The sequence below is a fragment of the Ornithodoros turicata genome, chromosome 1 (assembly GCF_037126465.1).
Source record: "Ornithodoros turicata isolate Travis chromosome 1, ASM3712646v1, whole genome shotgun sequence".
In the NCBI taxonomy this organism is placed as follows: domain Eukaryota; kingdom Metazoa; phylum Arthropoda; class Arachnida; order Ixodida; family Argasidae; genus Ornithodoros; species Ornithodoros turicata.
Window position 1 is genome coordinate 232328160 of NC_088201.1, and position 21992 is coordinate 232350151.

Below are 21992 nucleotides of genomic sequence, written 5' to 3' on the forward strand. Positions count from 1 at the left end.
GGTGGCAAGGCCTTGTATGTGGATCATAGACTAGAAGCACCGATTCACGAGTTGAAACAAGATAGACTTCATAGTGCCGAAGCATAATAAAGATTGTAGCTGCACAACGAAATCGAGTTCTGAATTATGATCGGAAGTACGAAACTAACGTACCGTGTAACGTAATTTGAAGCGAACTTGTTTTTGCATCTTACTGTCTCTTTAAGGCAAATAGCACACAGACGTGCCGCGCTGTCTTCACCAATCGCTGCCGGGTGGGTGGGGTCGCTGGCACAGCTGTGTGCTCGCTCCGGCGCATACAGGCAATGAAAGCAGTGGATCAGCAAATTGGAGTACCGACGAAGTACGGTTGTGAACTTCGATTGAAAAAGGAGGGCACGGTGGTTTGCAATTTGTGGAATTAACGAAAAGTGTCGTCCTATTTAAAAAAAAAACACCTTGATTGTCGCAACGGTTGCTTCCCTCTACTTTTGAAAGCAGTACGGTTCCACAAAATGGGAGACCTAGCTTCGCATCGTTCTTTAAAACTGACTATGCATGAAGCACTTGATATATTTCCAGTCTCCTTATCTTAACGTGACCCCACTGATGCCAAATAATGTATTCATAGCGGATTTTGAGCCCTGTTTGTCTGCCTCTTCGTGTGGATCCTCCGTTCTCATGAAGTTGAGATCGCAACAGAAGCGACGTCGACAATCGTATATGATACGTTTTTTTTTTTTTTTCTTTGACTGCCGCGTTTCAATTGTTGATCTTCTATAGATAGAGCCACTAAATAAGCTACGCTTCAGAGTAGCGTCACTGAGGTACTGGAGAGAGCGGGTCGCCATTTTGTTCGCGGGGCGCACTTGCGCCCACTGACGGCGTCGACAGTACCATCTGTCGGGTACACTTCGAACCCGCGATCCAGCATCTGGTGCGCAGTGCGGGTAGATAGGCAGGGTTAGGGATAGGCAGCTAGGAACGTTACGATTCGTGTTTCTTTGCTTTTTTGTTGCTTCTTTGCATATACGTATAGTAGAGTTCGTGCAGTGGTGCACGCGAGCCCACTGGTCGAGACTAGACATGCGCGAGATAAACCGATCGGTACGGACAAGCAGTACGTGATAAGTATGGACCGTACAATTCGTTCAGCTTCTGTGGTCCAAAGTTTTGCAGTCACATATCCAGTTTGACTGGAAAATTGCGGCAGGATGTCCGCAAAGTTGGGACCGTTTGCTTATTGCAGCGTATGCGCGTCTGCATGGAAAGCAGAGCAACATATTGTCTTGGGCAGTGTTTATTAGCTGCGACAGCAACTTTACTGTGAAACAAGTGTGGTAACCAGCTCTTTGTTTTTTCTTTCCGTTTCGATTGAAGGTGGCTTTATTGTTAGAGGTGCATGGAGGACCGATGCATTTGAAATGTCATTGCATGCACAAGTTCCTTCAGGCACTCTTTCACACCCAGAAAGATACATGGAAAATGTCTAAGAGAGAAAATTTGGGCTAAAACTTTCACTAGGCCTGCACAAGACCGCATACAGTTCCTAAATGTTGTCTCTTTCACTTGAGTGGTGCACTTGCACTGCTTGGACTTCGCAGTGAGTGGCAGAGCAAGGAAAATACATTATGAAATGTTAATGAGGGCTAAAATTTCACCGGTTGGGGTAAAACTTTCACTTAGCATCCTGCACAAGACCGCATACAGTTCCTAAATGTTGTCTCTTTCACTTGAGTGGTGCACTTGCACTGCTTGGACTTCGCAGTGAGTGGCAGAGTACATTATGAAATGTTCATGAGGGCTAAAATTTCACCGGTTGGGGTAAAACTTTCACTTAGCATCCTGCACACGACCGCATACAGTTTCTAAATGTTGTCTCTTTCACTTGAGTGGTGCACTTTCACTGCTTGGGCTTCGCAGTGAGTGGCAGAGCAAGGGCTAAAATTTCACTGCCCGAGCTACAACTTTCACTGGGTAGAGGATAAAGCACCAGAAGTTCCTTCATATAAATCTTTCTGCAGTCTTGAATGTGGTCCCTTGTTTGAAGTAGCTTCTTTACTTCACGTTTGCTGCCAGGATACGCATTCCAGCACTTTTACTGCCAGTTTTGCCGTCCTGAACCTGCTTCTTTAGGTGAGTTGCATTTAGTTTCCTCAGGTGTATCCGAAGTCGCAATAACATGTAGGCATTAACTAACTTCGATTGTACGGCATGGCAACCTGTGAGTGAAACCTCCGGACAAGTTGCTAAGGCGACGCTGACTACACGTTCAAGCGAATGGGACAGGATATTTCCCAACCGCACTGCGATGAAGGGACAGAAACAGCTTCTTATGTTGGAGAAAGACCTTCTCTGCATGGTTTATAACCGTGTAAACGTCCTTCGAAGGCACTATCAGTGGATTTTCCTCTTCTTGTCGTCGGTATGACTTAAGAGCAATCAGCCTGGCATTCTACTGTATTGCGTTCAACCTCAGGGCACTGGTGCAGACGGTGCACATATCAAATTTCTGCTGTACACTTTTGCATACATAACCGGCTAGGTACGCAAGCGACTGCTCCTCAACATCTGAAATGCTGGGATTAAAAAAACTGCGTCAGCGTGATGAGCCTAAGAGCAGCCTTGAATTCCAGAGCCCTGGGGACGGGGTTGTGCATGCGTACAGTGGAGAACAGGTTTTCTAGCACATCTTGTGAAAGCCTGCTTAAAAGCACAAAGCGAAAACCATGTTCTTTCCTCAAGTATTCCTGAAGCTGCAATGCACTTGTGGTGGTCAACAGGACTCCCATTCGAACCGGTTTGAAGCAGTCTTTCTGATTTTGTCCCCTGGGTTTTACATTCCGGAACAGTTCGACAAAGCTGCTAAGGAAGTTGACTGCCTCTTCATGCTTTGTGGCTTTAGCAGAACTCAACGCAGTGGAGAAACTCCTTGAAGTGATTAAGCAGAACCACTTGTGAACCTGCTCAACGAACCAGGCTGTTGTCAGTGCTTCCTTCTCTAGTCTCCCCATTTCCACACCAGACGGATTCCTGCTGCAACCGCACGGTTCAGAACAGCTACTGCTGAGGCAACGTTCATTTTCTCATAGTGTTTCACGTCGAGACGCTTGAGTTTCAAATGTGGTGCAATCTTCAGGTCATGACTGTCGTCCAGCTCCGCCAGCTCTTTTGTGTGAGAAACTGAAACCTGAAAGTGAACAGTACCATATATTATTATAAAGCACCTGGAAACAAAGTTTTGCAATATGAGCATTCCAGCGCAGGACAACGCAATGTATGAGATATAAATATACAAGGAAAATAAACACCTGGCAGGCCATGCTTTTTCACAACATCTTGGGGTAGTAAGATGGTCTGCCCCTTGACGAGGTGGTTGCGGATATTCTTGAGAATGTGGGGCGCGTCTGCGATGAAGTATAGGTTCCTGCCACCTGTCGCATTCGCTTCGCCACAAGGATGAGGGCAGCTCACGCTGGGATTTCCATTACGGTTTGCCCAGATACCACACTGCCTCCACAAAGCGATGTTGCAGGGGCCCATATCGGAGACGACACCATCAACGATCAGCCCAATAGACTCGTACTTCTTGATCAGTGAAAACACAACATCTTTCAGTGCAGCTGCTGACACGGAGTCGCCTGAAATAAGTATGTGGCCATGAAAGCTCTACAGGCAGTTGGATTGTTGAACAGTGTGTGCTTCTATTTACCTGAAAAGTGGTAACCAACAGTTTGCTTCCATCTTGTTGACAGACCTGCGACCATGAAGACGAGTGCATGCGTGGCAAAAGGAATAGTGCTGGGAGGCACGGCCTTTTTGCTTGCGCTTGGTGCTATTGTGCCATCCCAATCACTTCCTTCCTGCTCATGTCAAAGTCAAGTCCTGTCATAAGCTGCATCTCGTCCACAAATAAGACAGTGTCGCTCAGCTGGTGTCAGCGATGCCACCTTGCATTCTAGTACAGGCAGCAGATCTTCGAGGATGCCAGAAAAGATTTGTGTGCACTCAAGAAAGCTCTCATGTGTATTACAATCTAGCTACATTGATGGAGATAAAGGCAAAATTTTTCTTAGTTCAAGCCGCGTATAGAATGTGAAAGGGGCATCCTCACCTGGCTTGAACTTGATTCCTTCAATTCGTCTCTGAAGAGTGCGCTCAGAAGGTAGCGGCATTATACCCCCTCCTGCCACACGCAAGTCGGATTCGAAGGCTTCGCTTTATAATTGCAGCATTCCATCGGTTTCCCCTAGCATCCAGTTTTGCGAGACTTGCCAGCTGGTCTGGTGACCGCATGCCTTTGGAAATGCAAGAGGAACAAAATATTAATACGCTCTACACTTGCAACTGTAGTGCCTTACTTCGTAGGACATTCAACTCCTTTTCCTGTTCCGCTATCCTCTCCTCTGCAAGGTGAAGCCTGGACTGAAGCTCCTGGACTTGCTGAGACTGGGTCACTTCTTGGTCCATTGCTAGCCACCATATGAAAGCATACACGGCTTTTAATGACAGCATTACAGATCAACCAAATTATGCTTCACAACAGGAAGTTGAAAATGGGCACCCACCAACAATTCCTGGCTCACCAGCTTCATGAACATCCTCTGCTTGTGGGCTTGTTTCCCTCTGTGCAACCGCATGGACATTAGCTGCCAGGGGCATTTGGGGTCCTTCATCACAAGGGGAGAAAGCTGCAGTCTGTTGGGTTTGAGTGCCTGGATGTACAATGACAAAGACCTCGTGAGGTACAGAGTAATGAAAAAATTCAAGAGCTCACCATCTTCATCACAGGGTACCACTTCTTGCCGATCATTTGAACGAAAGCGCTGCAATGTCAACAAGACACGGTCATGTCATGTTTCGGGGGCCTTTCTAAAGATTTTCTTACTTTCATCAGTGGTATATATCTCATGCTCTTGCGGTGCGTAGTCTGATAGTATCTCAACTTCCAGCAGGACAGTAGGAGCTGACAACGAAGCAAGCAACTGGACATGAAGTTCAGTTATCTCCGCCATTTTATGAAAATCAGTTAAAACGATACACACATTCGACAACAGGGCTGTCCTCATGGGCGGCGCAATTCTCTCCCAAAAGCGGTGGCTCTGTGATCACGGAGTACATCCACATCGTAGCATCTTGCACCTGTCACAGCCTTTGGGAATTTCGGAGGTCTTGAATGTCGGCACAGCAAAAAGTTTCAGAAGCAACCGCCCGTCCGTCCTGTGCGTCTCGAACTGTTCCGGAGCGAAGTGATCCTAGAAATACTCGGACAGTTAAGCACAACAGCACAGGCCAAACAACCACAAGAGCAAATAATTCAGCACCCCACTCCGGCAAAAGCTTTAGTTCTATCATGTTAAACGAGTTTAAAAGAAATACTTACTATGCACAGGCGAGAAAAAAAGGCAGTTGGTGGAAAGCCTTCGTCGTGACGATCGACGATCTCGAGTCATGCTTGCAGACGCCATTCAGTCGAAACTGAACACCCTTTCGCACAGCACCGCGACATAACGGCGGTCAACACTTGCACACAAATTTTCAGCACAAGCAAAGAAATCAACATAATGCGAGACAGAAACAGAAAGTAGTACGGTGCCGGCGTAGGAGAGACAGATCGACAGATGCACCGAAGGTTCGATGTGTACCCCACAGATGGCACTGTCGACGCCGTCAGGGGGTGCAACTGCGCCCCGCGAACAAAATGGCGACCCGCTCTCTCCAGTACCTCAGTGACGCTACTCTGAAGCGTAGCTTATTTAGTGGTTCTATCGATACACAGGTCCCGACAAAAGCTTACAGAACATGCGAGCGGTGTATTTTCTCCTCGGCGCCACACCCTACCGGCGAGCTGAAACGGGCTCGTTTACTCGTTCAGAGCTGTGAGTCAGTGCCCTGGTAGCGACACACTGCGGCAGTTTCGGTACCGCTTGAATGTGCTCGAAACGTGGTTTGAATTGGTGTCGCTGCCGGCGCACTTCTCCACCAGTCTGAACGAGTGAACAAGACTACTTTCACCTGCCGCTAGGGTTGCGCACCGAGGGGGAAATATGCCGCTCGCGTGTTCCGTAAACGTTTGTAGGGCCACGACTCTCACGACTAAGAACATCGTAAGGGGCTCCGAAGACGGAACATCACCGACGCTGGCCAAGGAACCGCGAGAAATGGCCGGGTGCAGTTGGGCTCAGCGGCGTTCTGACGGGCTGACGTTACTACCCCGGGACTCGATGTTTTTCTGTCGCGAAAACGGTGTACACGGGTCTCATTTTGTAGCGCGGGCACCGCCATGTAGCGTGGTCGACGTTACTCTTCGGGATATATCTCGGGTTCGCTCACCCTTCAGTGTCTGCATACCACCCGTAACCGCACGTAATCCCTTTGATATTGTTTTAGTGGCACCTCTATAACGCATGGAGTCACGTGTCTTCAAACCCTTACCTTCCTTTTGGAATTGTCTTTAGGCGTGGACAATGTTCAGCAGCTTTGTGACTGCACGGCGGAAATATTCCAGCGAGTGATTGAACTTGTTGGCATGGCCGAAAAGCAACTTCACGTCAAGAGATTGAAGAATGCGCTGGGCCAGTGGACACGACAGTCAGGTAAATGAACAACTAAACTTGAAGGCAGGGCAACACCTTCGTGTACCCCGTATTAGCGTTCGGTAGCGGTGAGTACTAGCACACTGAAAGCCGGTTAAGGGTATCGTCGTTGGTTCACAAATCCTGCCTTGCACATAAAGCGGTTGACCAGCTATTTTCTCCAATCCCCGCAATATACCTAATCAATCTAATTGCGTTGAAGAAAGCCTCACATTGAGCCAACCATCACCTAAGCCCTTTAGGGGTACCGCACCTCCGCATGCGAAATTGCATAGATATGAAGGATGGAGAGATAGAGGTGCCAGTAGTTGGACACCTACTCACGACATTCTGTGCAGCAGTACAGCACATAATACCCAATTCCAAATGTACTTCAAGTAAACTGCAACGCAAAGTACATCAAGTATTCACCAAGCACGTTGCGATTTTATTTTGTATCACTTTGCATGCCACCGTTTAGTACCTGTGTCTTGCTTTTTTAGCAAAACGTTAGCGAGCATTGTTGACAAATGCTCTAAAGTCCTAGGTTACGCGCTAACCCGTGAATATGAGCTTAATCAGATGACGTAATTTGCAGTTACATGTGGAGAGGTAATCAGTCAGCAGTGCTGCGATATCTATGATACCCTGACTGATCCAAGATCACCCGCCCCTAGTGTGGTGTTCCGGTACTAATCTTCTACTATAACAGGCTAGGAAATTTCAAGGGAAAAAGTATAGGCCAACGGAGATTATATATTTCTGGGCGTTCCATGCTGCTTTTTGAAATACGACATGTTTAATAAAAGAATATGAAGAAAGTAAAAAAGGATGAAGCACAATGTAAGTCGTCATTTTAATACGGCTGTTATCTGCAGCAGTGTAATCCATGTGACAAATTAAAAAAAAACGTAAAATGTAAAAATGAACGCATGTGTGTCTTTCAGAGTGTTCATTATGTAATGCAATGTGAAGCTTGGGACGCAGGTCCTCATCGTATCGAATAATCTTCTCTTAAATATATTCCGGGTAACATGGGGCGAAATGTTACATGCCCTTTTACTCGTATTCTTCCTATTCCTGGTCGAGTATAGCTCACGTATCTGTTATTGACAGTTCCCTTATGCTGGCAAGTTGACTCTATTTTATCTTGACGAACCATTTTAAATCTCACTCCTCGCCTGTTGGTTTTGTATCGCTTACTGCGAACTTACTTTGCAGCCGTAACGACGTCCATTGGGCGGAACCAGTCGGAGCGTGAACTCTACGAGCTACTTCAGCGAGCGGATCTCCTCGCCTACTACAACAAGTTCATTGAGAGAGGTGAGCCAAAACGCGACTTTGTGTTACCGCAGATGCTTCCATTGTTTTTTAACGGTTAAAAACAATGGTTTCTGAATGATTCTCTGAACGATTTCTCTGAAGCCAGCCTCAATAGATCAGTGGTAGTATGGACACGTCCGACCATTTTGTCTCTGGCTTGAAACGGTACGAACCCTTATGAGACGTCCATATGCGTTGGGCGGTTCGTCCTCCAATGCGATTTTAGCTAAATAGCTTGAAGCATGTGCTGATACCCAACGTGACAAATGTAACTGATGGGTGGGCAAATTGTGGACGAGCTTAGGATGATTACGTCTCGCGAATTACATTCCCAAGTCAGTTTAATGATCTACGACATTCTGGAGACGTGTTACGGCAAGAGGTACAAAAATAAAGTAAACTGTGCACGGCATACTTTCATTGGCTCAACCAGGTCTTCGTGTACGGCCAGATTCTCACGAACGTTTTCCGCGTCCGTGGTTTCAATGGAGGCAAATCCCTGCAAGTCTGTACTGGCCTAGCAAATGCTCTGATGTCGAAGGAAGCAAAACGCACATTCTCGTGGGTTCAGTGAAGTCTAGAAATATACTGGCTCTCTAATAGCGAACTGATTATCACTTCCCCAATGTGAATCTGCGCAGCAGACGGCTGGGCAGAAGAAACTGGCTGGCCCGGCGGAAGAAACCAAGCCAAATATCATGCCAAGCCGGAGCATGGGCAGACCACGAATGTGTCGTCGACACAGGGTTTGCGGGCTATAAGACAGAATGGCAGTGAAACTAAACATTCACTTTTTCGAAAAACCGCGAGGAGTTTGGGATAAATATTTTGCACACATAATCAGTGTTCCCTTATGAACACATCCTGTGAGTACCATTTCATTCTGTAACACTCGGAAATCGGCGTAGCTCAGCTTTAATGTACTCCGGGATCTTCGTTAATGATTGATTGGAATTTGTAAATCAGGTCGCGTTGTTCCCTGGCTTTATCTGAAGTCTTGGTCTGTTCGCTTGAAAAATAAAAAGGGCGACGTCATTTATTGAACGACCAGGCTGTTTGAAATGACGAGAAACAGGAAGAATTGGCTTTTTGTTAACGTCCGACCGGTGGTTGTGGAATCTGATCGGAAAAGACAGTACCTCGTTTGATCTACGCATGACACGCGTTGCACTGAATGGCACAAATGACGTTGGATCAATGTCTATCAAGATCACCATGAATCTTGACGAAGAAACTAGAGTTTGAGCTATTAACCACGTGGGCGCTTTGCATTAGTTTGCATATTTGGCTGTCCTGGCCACGTCATCTCCTGGACTAAGCACCTTTCATACGTTTTCGGGAGCGCATACTTTATTCTCGGCCACGATCCCCCACCCCCATCTGCGTCTTAATACCTCGGATTACCCACCATCAGTTAAAAATACTATGTATGTTACTATACTAATACTATGCACTTCCTATGCCGAAATTTGAATAGGCTTCTGGGACATGGGAACCTCATCAGATTAATTATGGACAAGCCACAGAAGCTGCACAAAACAGGGCCGCTCGATTCTTCTTCAGTTACTACAACAATCAGACTAGTGTTTCCGATGTGAAAACCGATCAATCCCTTCCTACGTTAGCTCTGCGAACAAAGAGGTCTCTTCCATCGCAATTTTTACAGCAGTCTCTCGAGCACAGACTTGTTGAGCAGCATGCGTTTCTCCGAGGCTGGACCTTCAAGGTTCAGTTAAAACATTGCAACCACGATTACATTACTTACTCGTTTTTACTTTTTTTTTTTGCCCCATGACCAAGTGCTGGAGGGAGCTTCCACAAAACATCGTCACTATCCAAGATCCTGCGAGATTTAATAGCTCCGTGACAAGACTTTTCTGTAGCGTGCCACCGACTGTTTCACTTGAGAGCTTCGTGTTGGTTTGATGCGTCTGTATTTGACCACCATAAAGTGTTTTATATTGACTTGGTGCTGCTGTATTGCTAAGTTTACGTGACCAGTATGTGTATAGTATTAGTATATTTAGTATTTTATATATAGCTTAACAACTTTTCCGATGTTTCAGTCAGTAATTTTCGCAAATTAATCTGTAACGAGAGGATAGAGAAGTAGCAAGCCAGCTGGTGGTATAGATCCATAACTTAAAAACCCGAGACTAGGCGAAAAAAACGCCAAACACAGACAAGGTCTCTGACCTTGTCACAGACCTTGTCTGTGTTTGTCGTTTTTTTGTCGCCTAGTCTCGGGCTTTTAAGTTATAGTATTAATCTGTAATACCCAAATTTGCATAGTTGATTGTATTGAGTTTTCATATTACCTAGATCGCCCTGTTGATTTGTCTCCTTTTGGAGTTATATGAGTGTATGCCTAGCCAGTGCCACCTCCGTTACGTAATGCCCCTCAGTGATCATCTAACTAATGACCAATACATAAATAAATCAAGGGGGCAATTTCACTCACTTGTAGAGCAATGAACTTAGTAAATCTCAATCGTACAGCAGTGCCTTGCATGCTCTACAATGCATGTAGTAGTAAATCGACTTAATGAGACTTCGCACGTGTTTAACGTAAGTGTTGAACTTGATCTTAGGCTGGGTCAATGTGCAGCGGCTTTTTGACTCGACGAAAGAAGAGCTTCAAGAGGTCGTCGACAGTGTTGGCATGGCTGAATACACATTTCACGTCATGAGATTGGAGAACGCACTGGCACATTGGCCATGGAACCCAGGTGAGCTCCTCACCATTGAACTGAGGCACATCACTAGGTCCTGATGTACTCCATCTTGGCATTCGTGCGCCGAACATGTTGATTGAGAGAATGTCGATATATTTTTCTTCGTTGATTGAGAAATTACATGCTCACTAACGGCTGGGAAAATGCTCTCTGTCCAAATTCTAGGAACTGTTACTCTTTGTTTACTATCGCTCTCTGGGCTGGCTTTCGAGCCTCGTTTCGTCGGACTGAGAGTGATTGTGCTCAAAAAGTCATTGCGCGTTATGGTCCGCTGCTCCGAAAAGCATGATGTTCGGCTGTTTTTTCCGATGGCATAGCTCGTGAATATAACTGTCAATTATCATCAGTTTGAGTGAATTGGGAACGCTCTTCATATTGTCGGGCTAAAAAGTGACTTTACTTGGCAAATTTCCGAGTTGAGTTCGCAAATATTTACATAGTTAAACTTACGGTACATGACATTCACATCAGGATGCGGCAAAAACCTACCGTTGACCGCATGATTCTAGGTGGCGTAGCTTTTTATTAGAATCCAATGAGGCGTTTTCTGGGGCACTCAGTATAACGTACTCAATGTTCATTATTTCGAATACGGACAATGCAACGTAGAAGGATTCACAAGTGCGCGCTACATCTCGATGCGCGCTAACTGCGAGGTGTTCGTAACGAGGAGCTTCACGTCAAGATGACGAAAGGATACGTCTTAATGACGAAATGTCCCATGTGCCACTTGAAGACCGCCTGTGCCCGTGCGACTGGCTAGCTCCACCCACAGAGAATATTACTTAATCTTACTGCAATCGGAAATTGCTGGTTCGAATGCAACCGATGGTGTATTTCGTTTAGCAGTTGCTTACCAAATATATCACGCCGAAAGATCACCATCACCTTTAACAAATCGCTGCCACGTGTTTGCAAAAACAAACAAACAAAAAAAGAGATATTGTTCAGCTGACGCTGCAGTATTTTAGCCCATGAACCCACGAACGAAATCGCATCACGCCGTAGGGACTCACGTGGCAATTCTCCCTTCACTGACCGGGAGGTTTCACTCGGGGCTGAATGCGAGCAGCACCGCTTGCAGGTAGTTGCTGGTTTCGGCCGACTGACAGTATATTTGCCCAAAAAACGTTGCGCCTCATGAACGCTGGCTATTCCTGCGACTGTTACCTCGTTGGATGTCGGTATTAGGAAAAGCTCCTATTACTACAGATGAGCCGATACATTCTCAATGTTAATGGCAATCGTAGGTTGTTGTTACACGCAAGGTAATTATCATTTTTCCAACGTGCCGCCCAATCGCCTATTTTCCAGACACAATGGAGCCCACTCCGGCAAAGAAACAAAAACAACCGGAGATTTGCGAACTCCTTGAACAAGCGGGACTTGGCTGTTACGAGAAGAAATTCATGGAAATAGGTGAGTCAAAATGGTTAGCACAGCTTGCGCAGCACAAAACACACAGGGCGGTTGTTGGTCTGTACAGGCTATACTGTACAGGCTCTTAAGTGCAGTTGATGAAAACAGTTAAGTGACTTATATTTAAAGACTGTTGGCAAGGGTGAAACACAACATAGTTTGATTTAGTATAATTTGGAACTAACGCGGCGAACTAACGGAACTAACTGCTCGGCGACAAGCAGAGCGATAGTTTCCTAATGACAAGGTTAGCTTCATGAAACAAGCCCTCAGGTATGCTGCCTTGTACGAATATTTTGGTGTCATCAGCGTACAATGTGCAGTCTTTGGCTAAGAACTTAGGCAAGTCATTGATAAAAACTAAAAACAGGAAGGTACCCAAGATTGACCATAGCGGCACACCTACTTTGCACTCAGCCAAATATGATCGGAATTTCCCGATGGAGACATACTGGTTTCTTCGAGTCAAGTAATTTCGGAGCAGGCGCAGTGGGTACTCCTCTTATCCCATACCTTTCAAGTTTCAGGAGCAACAGTTTCTTGTCAATTAGGTCGAAAGCTTTCATTCAATCTATAAAAATGTTCATAGTAAGTGTCTTAGAATCGATGCACCTTTCAATTTTCTCAAGAACGTTACTTAATTCTATTTCAGTAGATGTGCCCTTTCGAAAGCCAAACTGAGATTCAGATAAAAGTTTGTGTTTGTCAAAATAATCTGTAAGCCTCCGTTAAGAGGAGTGTCTATTATTTTACTCAACGGTGAAAGTATCGCTATCGGTCAGTAGTTAGATATCAAAAGCTTACCGCCCTTCTTATGCGCTGGGACAACCTTGGCGACCTTCAGCTCTTGGGGAAAGATTCTTTCAGTAAAAATGTCATTGATAACACCGTCTTGCACACCTGATAAATATTACTTAAATTGTTTTAAGAACATTACACGAACGTTTGCTTGAGTGTTTCAACTTAAGATACTGAATTACGCTCCGAACTTCTTGTGCGCATGTTGGTTGAAGAATAAATGAGGAGGAATGAGACTGAGGTAATTAAATCGGAACATCACCACAGGGCAAGATATTGTCACGTATCATCTTTGGGGCAACAACACCAACAGGCAACGAGGCGTCGAACGACGGGCTGGGGCCCGCGACACTTCGCGATACATGGCAGGCGGTCCTTCTGGAAGTATCTGCTCCTTCGCTCACATCAATCTCAAAGACGTGCCGATGACGTTTTAGAGGCTTCTGTATTTCCTCCTCTCCACCAACGCGCACTTTCTACAATGTTCGCCGCTGTTCATAAAAGCTTGTGAGCTCCCAGTCGGAGCATTATTCTTTATCTTAGTTCTGCTTAAGAGCTGCTAAAGTCATCATTAAACGTTGTACCTTTCTGTCTTTGGTCCTTAGTTACTTCACTAGATCTGGTGGACAAATTAGTAATACCTATCGCTATTTATATTTTTATTTTTTATATTATTTCTTTTAGTTACTTTTATAATTTTTATTTTGATTGATATTATTATTTTTATTTAAGGCACTTTTAATCACATTCCATAACTTTTTTTTTTGTCACCATCACATTTAGCAATGGACTGAGCCAAATACTGTTTCTTTGTAACGTCTAGCAGATTTCGAAGCAAATTATTGTATCGCTTATATCATGTAAGCAAGTCAAAGTTTGTTGGATGAGAGGGACATATTTTGTACAGATTATTTTTGTGTTTTATTGATTTGAGGAGACCAGAAGATACCCAAGATTTCTTCTTAGTATTTCGTTTTGTAGCACGTGTCTGACGAGTTAATTTTGTAATAATCGATTGCGAAATACTCAAAAATTGGCTAAATTTCTCTTGGGCACCAGAAAAACCGTGAAACGAATACATCTGTGAAGACAGATATCGCTCAGCCTGAGCAAAATCCAAAAACGATCGAAAGGAAGTCTCCAAATGGCTGACCGGAGCCGTATTACACGTTACATAAGTGAGCTCGTGGTCACTGATGTTGCAAGCAGCCACACCTTGTGTTAAGAATAATTCGTTTCGATTTGTAATAATATGATCAATAAGGTTATTTTGATGGGTGCCACCAAATCTTGTAGGATGACCTACGATTTCTTGGAAACCATAGTTACTACAAATCTCATTATATGTATGTTTTGAGGTAGGACTGCTGCTCATCAAATCAATGTTTAAGCCTTCCAGTATGACTACATTATACCTTTGAGACCAGCATGTGAACAGTACCCGATCCAGATCATCTAAAAAGTGGGTAACAGAACTTAGCGGCTATCTATAGAGGGTGTTTCACGAAAATCCCCCGGCTGAATAATTCGTGAACAGGTGGCGCTATCGAAGAAATTTCTGTTTCGTAAAGATCCTTGAGATGTCGACCATGAACTGAGTAATGAGCGGCTCATTTGCATACATGCACTAATTAGGTAAATATTTTAACTTGTAACTTTTACTTCGCACGCTTACGGAACCTCTGTTTTACGCATCGGGACCTACAGCGAAAAATAGTGCAAGAAAAAAACAACGCATCAACACTTAGTGTTTTTTAGTGCTACGTGGTGAAGTTCATTTTTAAGAGTGTACAGAAGGAGACGGAACACCAACGCGTCTCCTGCGGTCTTGCCGCTGTTCCTTATCTTCCGTGAACCCCGTGTGTCAACCAGGCGGATGAACACGAAATTGATAGCCGGATAGCTAGACCAAAGAGCGCATTGGTGATCTGCTCCCCGCAAGAAATATGTGAATCGAAACCGATTAATTACTCGGAAAAATCGCGAAGCGTCGATGCAGTTCTTTTCTTGCAATATTTTTCGCTGAAGACCCATTAGCAGACGCGTAAAACAGACGTTCCTTAAGCGTGCGAAGTAAAAGTTAAGACTTAATATGCTTATCTAAGTAGTGAGCGTATGCGAATGAGCCCTTCACTACTCGGTTTATGATCGATGTCCCAAAGATCTTTACCAAGAAGAAATTTCGTCGACAGCGCCACCTGTTTACGGAATTATGCAGCCGGGGATTTTCGTGAAATAACCTGTATACAACACCAATAAATAAAGGACGACAAGGAAACGCTGATAGCTGTATTCCACCATGGATAACATGAGTGTACTGTCTATGATTTCAATGAAAATGCACTCACAAAGTGGAGTATTTAGGGAGATATCTGACCGAACTCTGTATGCTACAGTATCCCTCACATATAAGCCAACTCCACGATGGCGGTCGTTGTGCAGGTGTGAAAATTCAGGAACACACCCGTGTATTGTGTAGTGAGAGTCATTCATATCACATAACCACTTTTCAGATAAAGGAACAAACGATGTACCACACTTCAGAATTTGCGAAATCAACACAGTAAAATCGTCAGAATGGCTGTTAATGCTTCTAATATTCAAATGAACAGCAGGGAATATTGGATGTACCATTTCTACGAAATCACATAACGTAATACACTTTATGGTTAATAATAATAATTCAAAAATCATCTACAAACGAAAAAAAAAAAAAGGAAAAACGCAACTCTAATACAGCCAGACCTACAGCAGAACACTGATATGGGTAATTCGATTAGCTTCAGCACCTTCATGACGCCTAACAACACCCTCTATATTGTACGCTAGTATTGTAGACCACAATGTTTATTTAATCCAGCTCAACGCTGCTTCAGGAAAGGACTGTGCATTTATAGAATTTAGAACATCGTTCGACACAGTGTCCCATTGTTTGCGAATAGCACAAATTCCACGCTAATCGTATAATCCACAGATTGTGTCTTTCATTTCGAATTATGTTATGTTAAAACGCCAATTTGAAGCTATTGGTGGCAGTAAGTCTACCATGGTTAATATCGGTTCTGGTGTACCACAGTGGTTACTCTTGGGACCGCTCTTATTGCTTAAGTAGGTGTCTCGCACCGTAAACCCCTGAAATATTATGTCTTATCCCTTATTTATATCAATCATATTTCTGAAAAAAATTTCGCTCATACTCGATGATTCGGAGACGATTGTATTTTGCGCTGGTAAATAACAGGGGTTGTGTACTACGAAATAATACAGCATGATTGCGTATGCACTTAAATCTCCACAAAACAGTTTTCATGACATTTACAAAGAAAAAGGTTCGGCATGAAGTGGATTACATTTCTTGCGGACATTGCAGAGACTCTTACTTTTTGGACTTTAATGTTTAGATGCTAAATCTACGAAGTTCGTGCGGCCCATCTGTCACGTTGTTGATTGAACCCTACATTCCAGCAAACAACAAAAACAAAAAAAAACAAAGAAAAACAGTTACAGTCACCCCGTCCGGTCCTTGCTGTGCGCGTTGCTGGTTAGTGCGTATCTACTGTGTTCTTTTTTCGACGTCCGGATACGAAAGCATACCGGAAGACAGAAAGTAAACCCTCATTTGCATGAAAGTCCACGCTCGACTGACGAAGTAACCCATTTCGTTCATTTCTTCGGAGATCACTAGTAAGGGCAGTAGTGGTTTTTTTCGGTAACACGTACAAATGTGGGTATAATAACTCTCATGCGACGCATTCGTATAAGTTGTCTTCATAAAGCCTCAGACGATTTTAATCCCAGTGTTGAAATTTCCCATAGGCGCAGACTATATGCAGCAGCTTCACGACTTGACTGGCGAAGAGTTCCATGAGGTCATCGACCAGGTAAAGATGTCCAGGAAGCCGATTCATATAAAGAAACTCAAGAAGGTACTCGAAGAATGGACGAGGCACGCAGGTAACTGAATGACCACCAAATTTGGGGGAAGGGATCCGTTTTCTTGCACATCGTGTTGCACACACTTGCACACTCAATGATATTATTCCCTGTAGACTCACTTTAGTGCATGACGTAACAGCGATGCGTCGGCGGTGCTGTCGATGCTGTGCTTGCTAGGCAAAAATCGCGCTTTCATTGACTCACTGGGTGTTATTTCACGGCGATTACTAAGGGCATGCCGCAAAGCGGTGTAGCTATTGCAGCTGCTACGCGGTACAGAAAGGGGACGGTTAACCAATACGGCTGCTTTATCTTAAGTTATTTAAGTCATTGAAACTATTGATTACCAGTGTATAGACGCGAATACAGATTAACAGCTACATCGTAATTGGATTCACTCATTCTATATCCCTGACACTGCGGTTTTAGCGCTTTTCATTAATTAGATTGGATAGGTGCGAGTCTGAGTCCGGTGTCTATATGTAAAAGGCCCGTTATCTTGTTATCACTGACAGCCGCCATGTTACCATGTTGCCTTTAGAGTGAAGTGTCTGTGGAACAAAGACGTGGGTAACAGCGACTGGGGTGCTCGACCCCTTTTGACGCATTGACCATTCTTAAATACGACGTTATGAGGCTGTTTTTCCACTTTTATCTGAGATTCACAAAGGAAATCTGTTTGGTGTCTTCTTTTCATTCTGACCAGCATGCTACTACGCATTACTGATGAAGGCCCAATAAGGCCGAAACAGCTGTCCAATGCTGGTGTGGCGGCGTTGGGGACTTACAAACGTATGTTCAACGTGCAGCCAACGAGCCTATGCTATTTTTCTAATTTTGTGCATATATATACATTGTGGAAACCTAAGTTCCCACAACCTCGGGGCGTCAGCCCGTCCGTTCCGTGCGCGAAGGAACAAACAGCACAACAGATTCAATCAGAACACATACAGGTTTATTTTACCTTCAGACAGAATCAGACCTTCGGCTTACGCCCAGCAAAACCAACTGCCACTCTTCCCTTTTCGACCGGCTTTTAAATTCATCGGGGAACGCCCCCACGGTCCCGACCGGTTCCCTCCGGTGTCGTTATCAGACTGCGATGTGGTTGCCACAACATATATATATATATATATATATATATATAGTTGAAATAAATGGGAGACAGAAGACAAAAGTAGGGGAAGTAACAAAAAAAGGGTTTATTAAAACTTAAAAATCATGAAAGTTAGGGAGAATGTCTACGTTACGGCGGAAGCTCCGCCTTCTTCGGGACAAAAGAGCTAAATGTGGCCACGAGGCTGATAAGGGGCTTGAGAATGACGTGATCGGTTGGGGGAAATTCCCGCCACCTGGCGGTTGTCAGTTGGGGAAATTCCAGAGCGTTTCTGTGTCAGGTCCAGGAGTGGGGTCATCGTCCTTGTGGGTCAGTGGGGACCTTGATCTGGCTGAAACGAGAAAAGGCAACAGGGTCTTATCTAGGTTGTTAGACTTCTTATTGTCATTATCTTCTTATTGTATTATCAGCCTCGTGGCCACATTTAGCTCTTTTGTCCCGAAGAAGGCGGAGCTTCCGCCGTAACGTAGACATTCTCCCTAACTTTCATGATTTTTAAGTTTTAATAAACCCTTTTTTTGTTACTTCCCCTACTTTTGTCTTCTGTCTCCCATTTATTTCAACTATAATTACGTAGCCGTCCGATCCAACTCCAACTTTTCTATATATATATATATATATATATATACTCATGGGTAGTTTCATTTTAAATCGAACAACGTGTGAAAGTCGTATTTTTTAATTCGCCCAGAAAAAATATATGTTAGAGGACAGCTCAAACGACGCAAATCGCGCCACGTTCGACGCTCGTGCGTGTAGTAGTTTCCGCGTAGGAGAGGGGGAAAGTCTGATGCTGCTTGAGCAAGCTTTCTTCTGGACCGACTTTGACGGGACCTAGCACCGCTAATTTTATGTCTACGAACTGGAGCTTTTTTGTGATTATAGGCTGCACCATAGACACTGTCGACAGTTACCCACAGAACTCTGAGAGCCACAGATTTTCTGTTAAAAAATGCCAAACTTTGCGTAAACGTTCAAAAAGGCCAAACTTTGTTACCAATTTGCTTCATGACGATACCTCTGAGAACATCGAGCTTAGTGCCATTCGATAGGACATTAAAAGCGCTTTCGTGCTGTATAGAGCTCATTTTTCTCAGCCCAGTTGTTTCTGTGTTATTAGCTTGAGAATCACACATGGTAGGCGAAAATTGCCAATGTTGCATCTCAGTTTTCTCAAAAATGCCATCTTCGATTTAATTGATTATTTTTCAAAAGGTGGCCTCATGTCTCTACTTTAGACGCCAAGTGAGACAATCTTTTATTTTTGCCTGAGAGACGCGCAGCGATTTTTTTTGTCAGGCAAGGTGCACGAGGCTGCGGCCTTGCGCGCCCCACCCACGAGCACGCGACCTTCAACCTCTTCTTTGCTACAAGTGTCCCGCTGACGGAGAAATCAATGACCACACTGCGTGAGCCTGTTGTAGTGTCCCCAGAGCATCACTTTACGTTTACCCAATGGCCTCCCAGTTCCGTCAGGCTCATTCAAACCGTGGGAGAGTACATGAGTTGCATGTGCGCCCTTAACGAGAAGCCCCAGTTCGACGAACATACCGATAAAGCAGTGAGAAGAAACGAAGCGCTTCGTAGAGATCTTTATCCACTGGTAACATCTTAGCTTTTGTTTCAGGTTGCCGCCAGTCCCCCAGGAAGTGTGAAAGTCACATCCTTTTCATTGGTAAAAGAACGAAAAACGGAAGTTTCGAAAAACGTAAAATGTGCACATTGCGAGACCCCTGCAGGTGGTGGCTGCCACCATTGGATTAGCATCATCCGATAGCTTTACACATGTCCTTTCACATGATATAAAGTGAATGGATTCAAGCGCATGGATGCCAGAAGGACTACTGAAGACCACACCGAGGGTTTAAGGTACCTACGGCTACCGGAAACGAGGGTTTTTAGTTGTGCGTTGTTCTGTCAGAAATTTTGATTCCCACGGTGACATTGACACATCTCGGTGAGGGCGAACGTGTTATACTTGAGAGCAGCAACTGTCATCACAGCGGTCTTACGGGTTTTGTACAACTCGTCGTGGTTCCGAAATAACGCTACGGAGCATAAAACTAATTAAAGAGAGCATGCACACCTTCGGAACTATCACTTATTGCGCCCAAGCTAAGAAGCGACTGCAACCACGCGACCTTGTTATCTCAAGTTTGTATTCTCAGATGTAACTTTCTGTCCCCTGTGGCCGTAGTTCTGCCTTCTTAATATTAACTCGCACGACAGCCTCATAGCGTGCGTATGTGCATTGCCTCAAGCACATGTGCGGGAGAATAGTGAATATGCGCACGTGCGTATACGCACACGTCGTGCGAGCGACTCCCATGAAAGTGCGTAATAGCAAGTTCAAGTCGCCCACGAAAGTATTGCCGTGCGTCTCCAAAGGAAAAAATAAACATACGTACCATAAGTGCAAAACAAGTACATAATGCAACATCTGGGCATTAAATTACAAAGCAAAGACTACGAAGCAAAACGCGCTCGTAAACATACGAAGAGCGCCTTTGTGTGGAAAAATCGCTCCGCGGAAAGGTAGACTTACGTCTCAATCAGAAAGAGAAAATGTACTTTACCAGCAGCGCAAAGTACCGGCATAATTCTGCCCCTGTGGAATAAATCGTGAAAAATATTCCGGCAGATCGAACATGCAAAATTTTCGCGTACCACTCGTGGTTTTGCGATACAAGGCGGACAAAGAATGCGCTTGAACCCAGTCACTTTATATCATGTGAAAGGTCATGTCCAAAGCTATCGGATGATGCTAATCCAATGGTGGCAGCCACCACCTGCAGGGGTCTCGCAATGGGCACATTTTACGTTTTTCGAAACTTTCGGTTTTCGTTATTTTACCAATGAAAAGGATGTGCCTTTCACACTGCCTGAGGGACTGGCGGCAACCTGAAACAAAAGCTAAGATGTTACCAGTGGATCTCTACGAGGCGCTTCGTTTCTTCTCACTGCTTTGTCGGTATGTTTGTCGAACTGGGGCTTCTCGTCAAGGGCGCACAGGCAACTCATGTACTCTCCCACGGTTTGAATGAGCCTGACGGAACTGAGAGACCATTGGGTAAACGTAAAGTGATGATCCGGGGACACTACAACAAGCTCACGCAGTGTGGTCATTGATTTCTCCGTCAGCGGGACACATGTAGCAAAGAAGAGGTTGAAGGTCGCGTCCTCGTGGGTGGGGCGCGCAAGGCCGCAGCCTCGTGCACCCTGCCTGACAAAAAAAATCGCTGCGCGTCTCTCAGGCAAAAATAAAAGCTTGTCTCACTTGGCGTCTAAAGTAGAGACATGACGCCACCTTTTGAAAAATAATCAAGGAAATCGAAGATGGCATTTTTGAGAAAATTGAGATGCAACATTGGCAATTTTCGCCTACCATGTGTGATTCTCAAGCTAATAATGCAGAAACAACTGGGCTGAGAAAATTTTATACAGCACGAAAGCTCTTTCAACGTCCTATCGAATGGCACTAAGCTCGATGTTCTCAGACGTTCCGTCATGAAGAAAATTGGTAACAAAGTTTGGCCTCTTTGAACGTTTACGCGAAGTTTGGCATTTTTTAACAGAAAATCTGTGGCTCTCAGAGTTCTGTGGGTGCCTGTAGACAGTGTCTATGGTGCAGCCTATAATCACAAAAATCCTCCAGTTCCGAGGCATAAAGTCAGCGGTGCTAGATCCCGTCAAAGTCGGTCCAGAAGAAAGCGCGCCCAAGCAGCCTCTGGCTTTCCCCCTCTCCTATGCGGAAACTACTACACGCACGAGCATCGCATGTGGCGCGATTTGCGTCGTTTGAACTGTCCTCTAACATGTATTTTTTCTGGGCGAATTAAAAAATACGACTTTCATACGTTGTTCGATTTAAAATGAAACTACCCTCAATGCAACGATGCGAAGGCACCAGAGGACACGTGTTTCGCCGTGTTTGCGGCTCGTCAGCTCTGGGAAGCTGCGCATCGTTCCGAATTTGCAAACCAGGGGCCGCTCAGCGAGCGATATACACCTGGGAGGGTGACTGAGGGAAAAAGAGGGAAAAAAGCCATTAAAGAAACAAGTAAATGACACTTGCATTTGAAATTAAAAATTACAGATTAAGATGGCTTG

At 44.7% G+C, this 21992-nt stretch overlaps 1 protein-coding gene across 2 annotated transcripts in view; it reads left to right on the forward strand.

The window, feature by feature from the left end:
- LOC135379095 (uncharacterized) overlaps window positions 1–21992 on the forward strand; it is a 51991-nt gene that overhangs the window by 19816 nt on the left and 10183 nt on the right. For both annotated transcript variants that reach the window (XM_064612349.1, XM_064612350.1), the window contains 5 exons: window positions 6438–6575; window positions 7776–7877; window positions 10469–10606; window positions 11927–12031; window positions 16646–16783. In XM_064612349.1, coding sequence (XP_064468419.1) covers window positions 6438–6575; window positions 7776–7877; window positions 10469–10606; window positions 11927–12031; window positions 16646–16783 — 621 coding nt within the window. The remainder of the gene's footprint in view (window positions 1–6437; window positions 6576–7775; window positions 7878–10468; window positions 10607–11926; window positions 12032–16645; window positions 16784–21992) is intronic.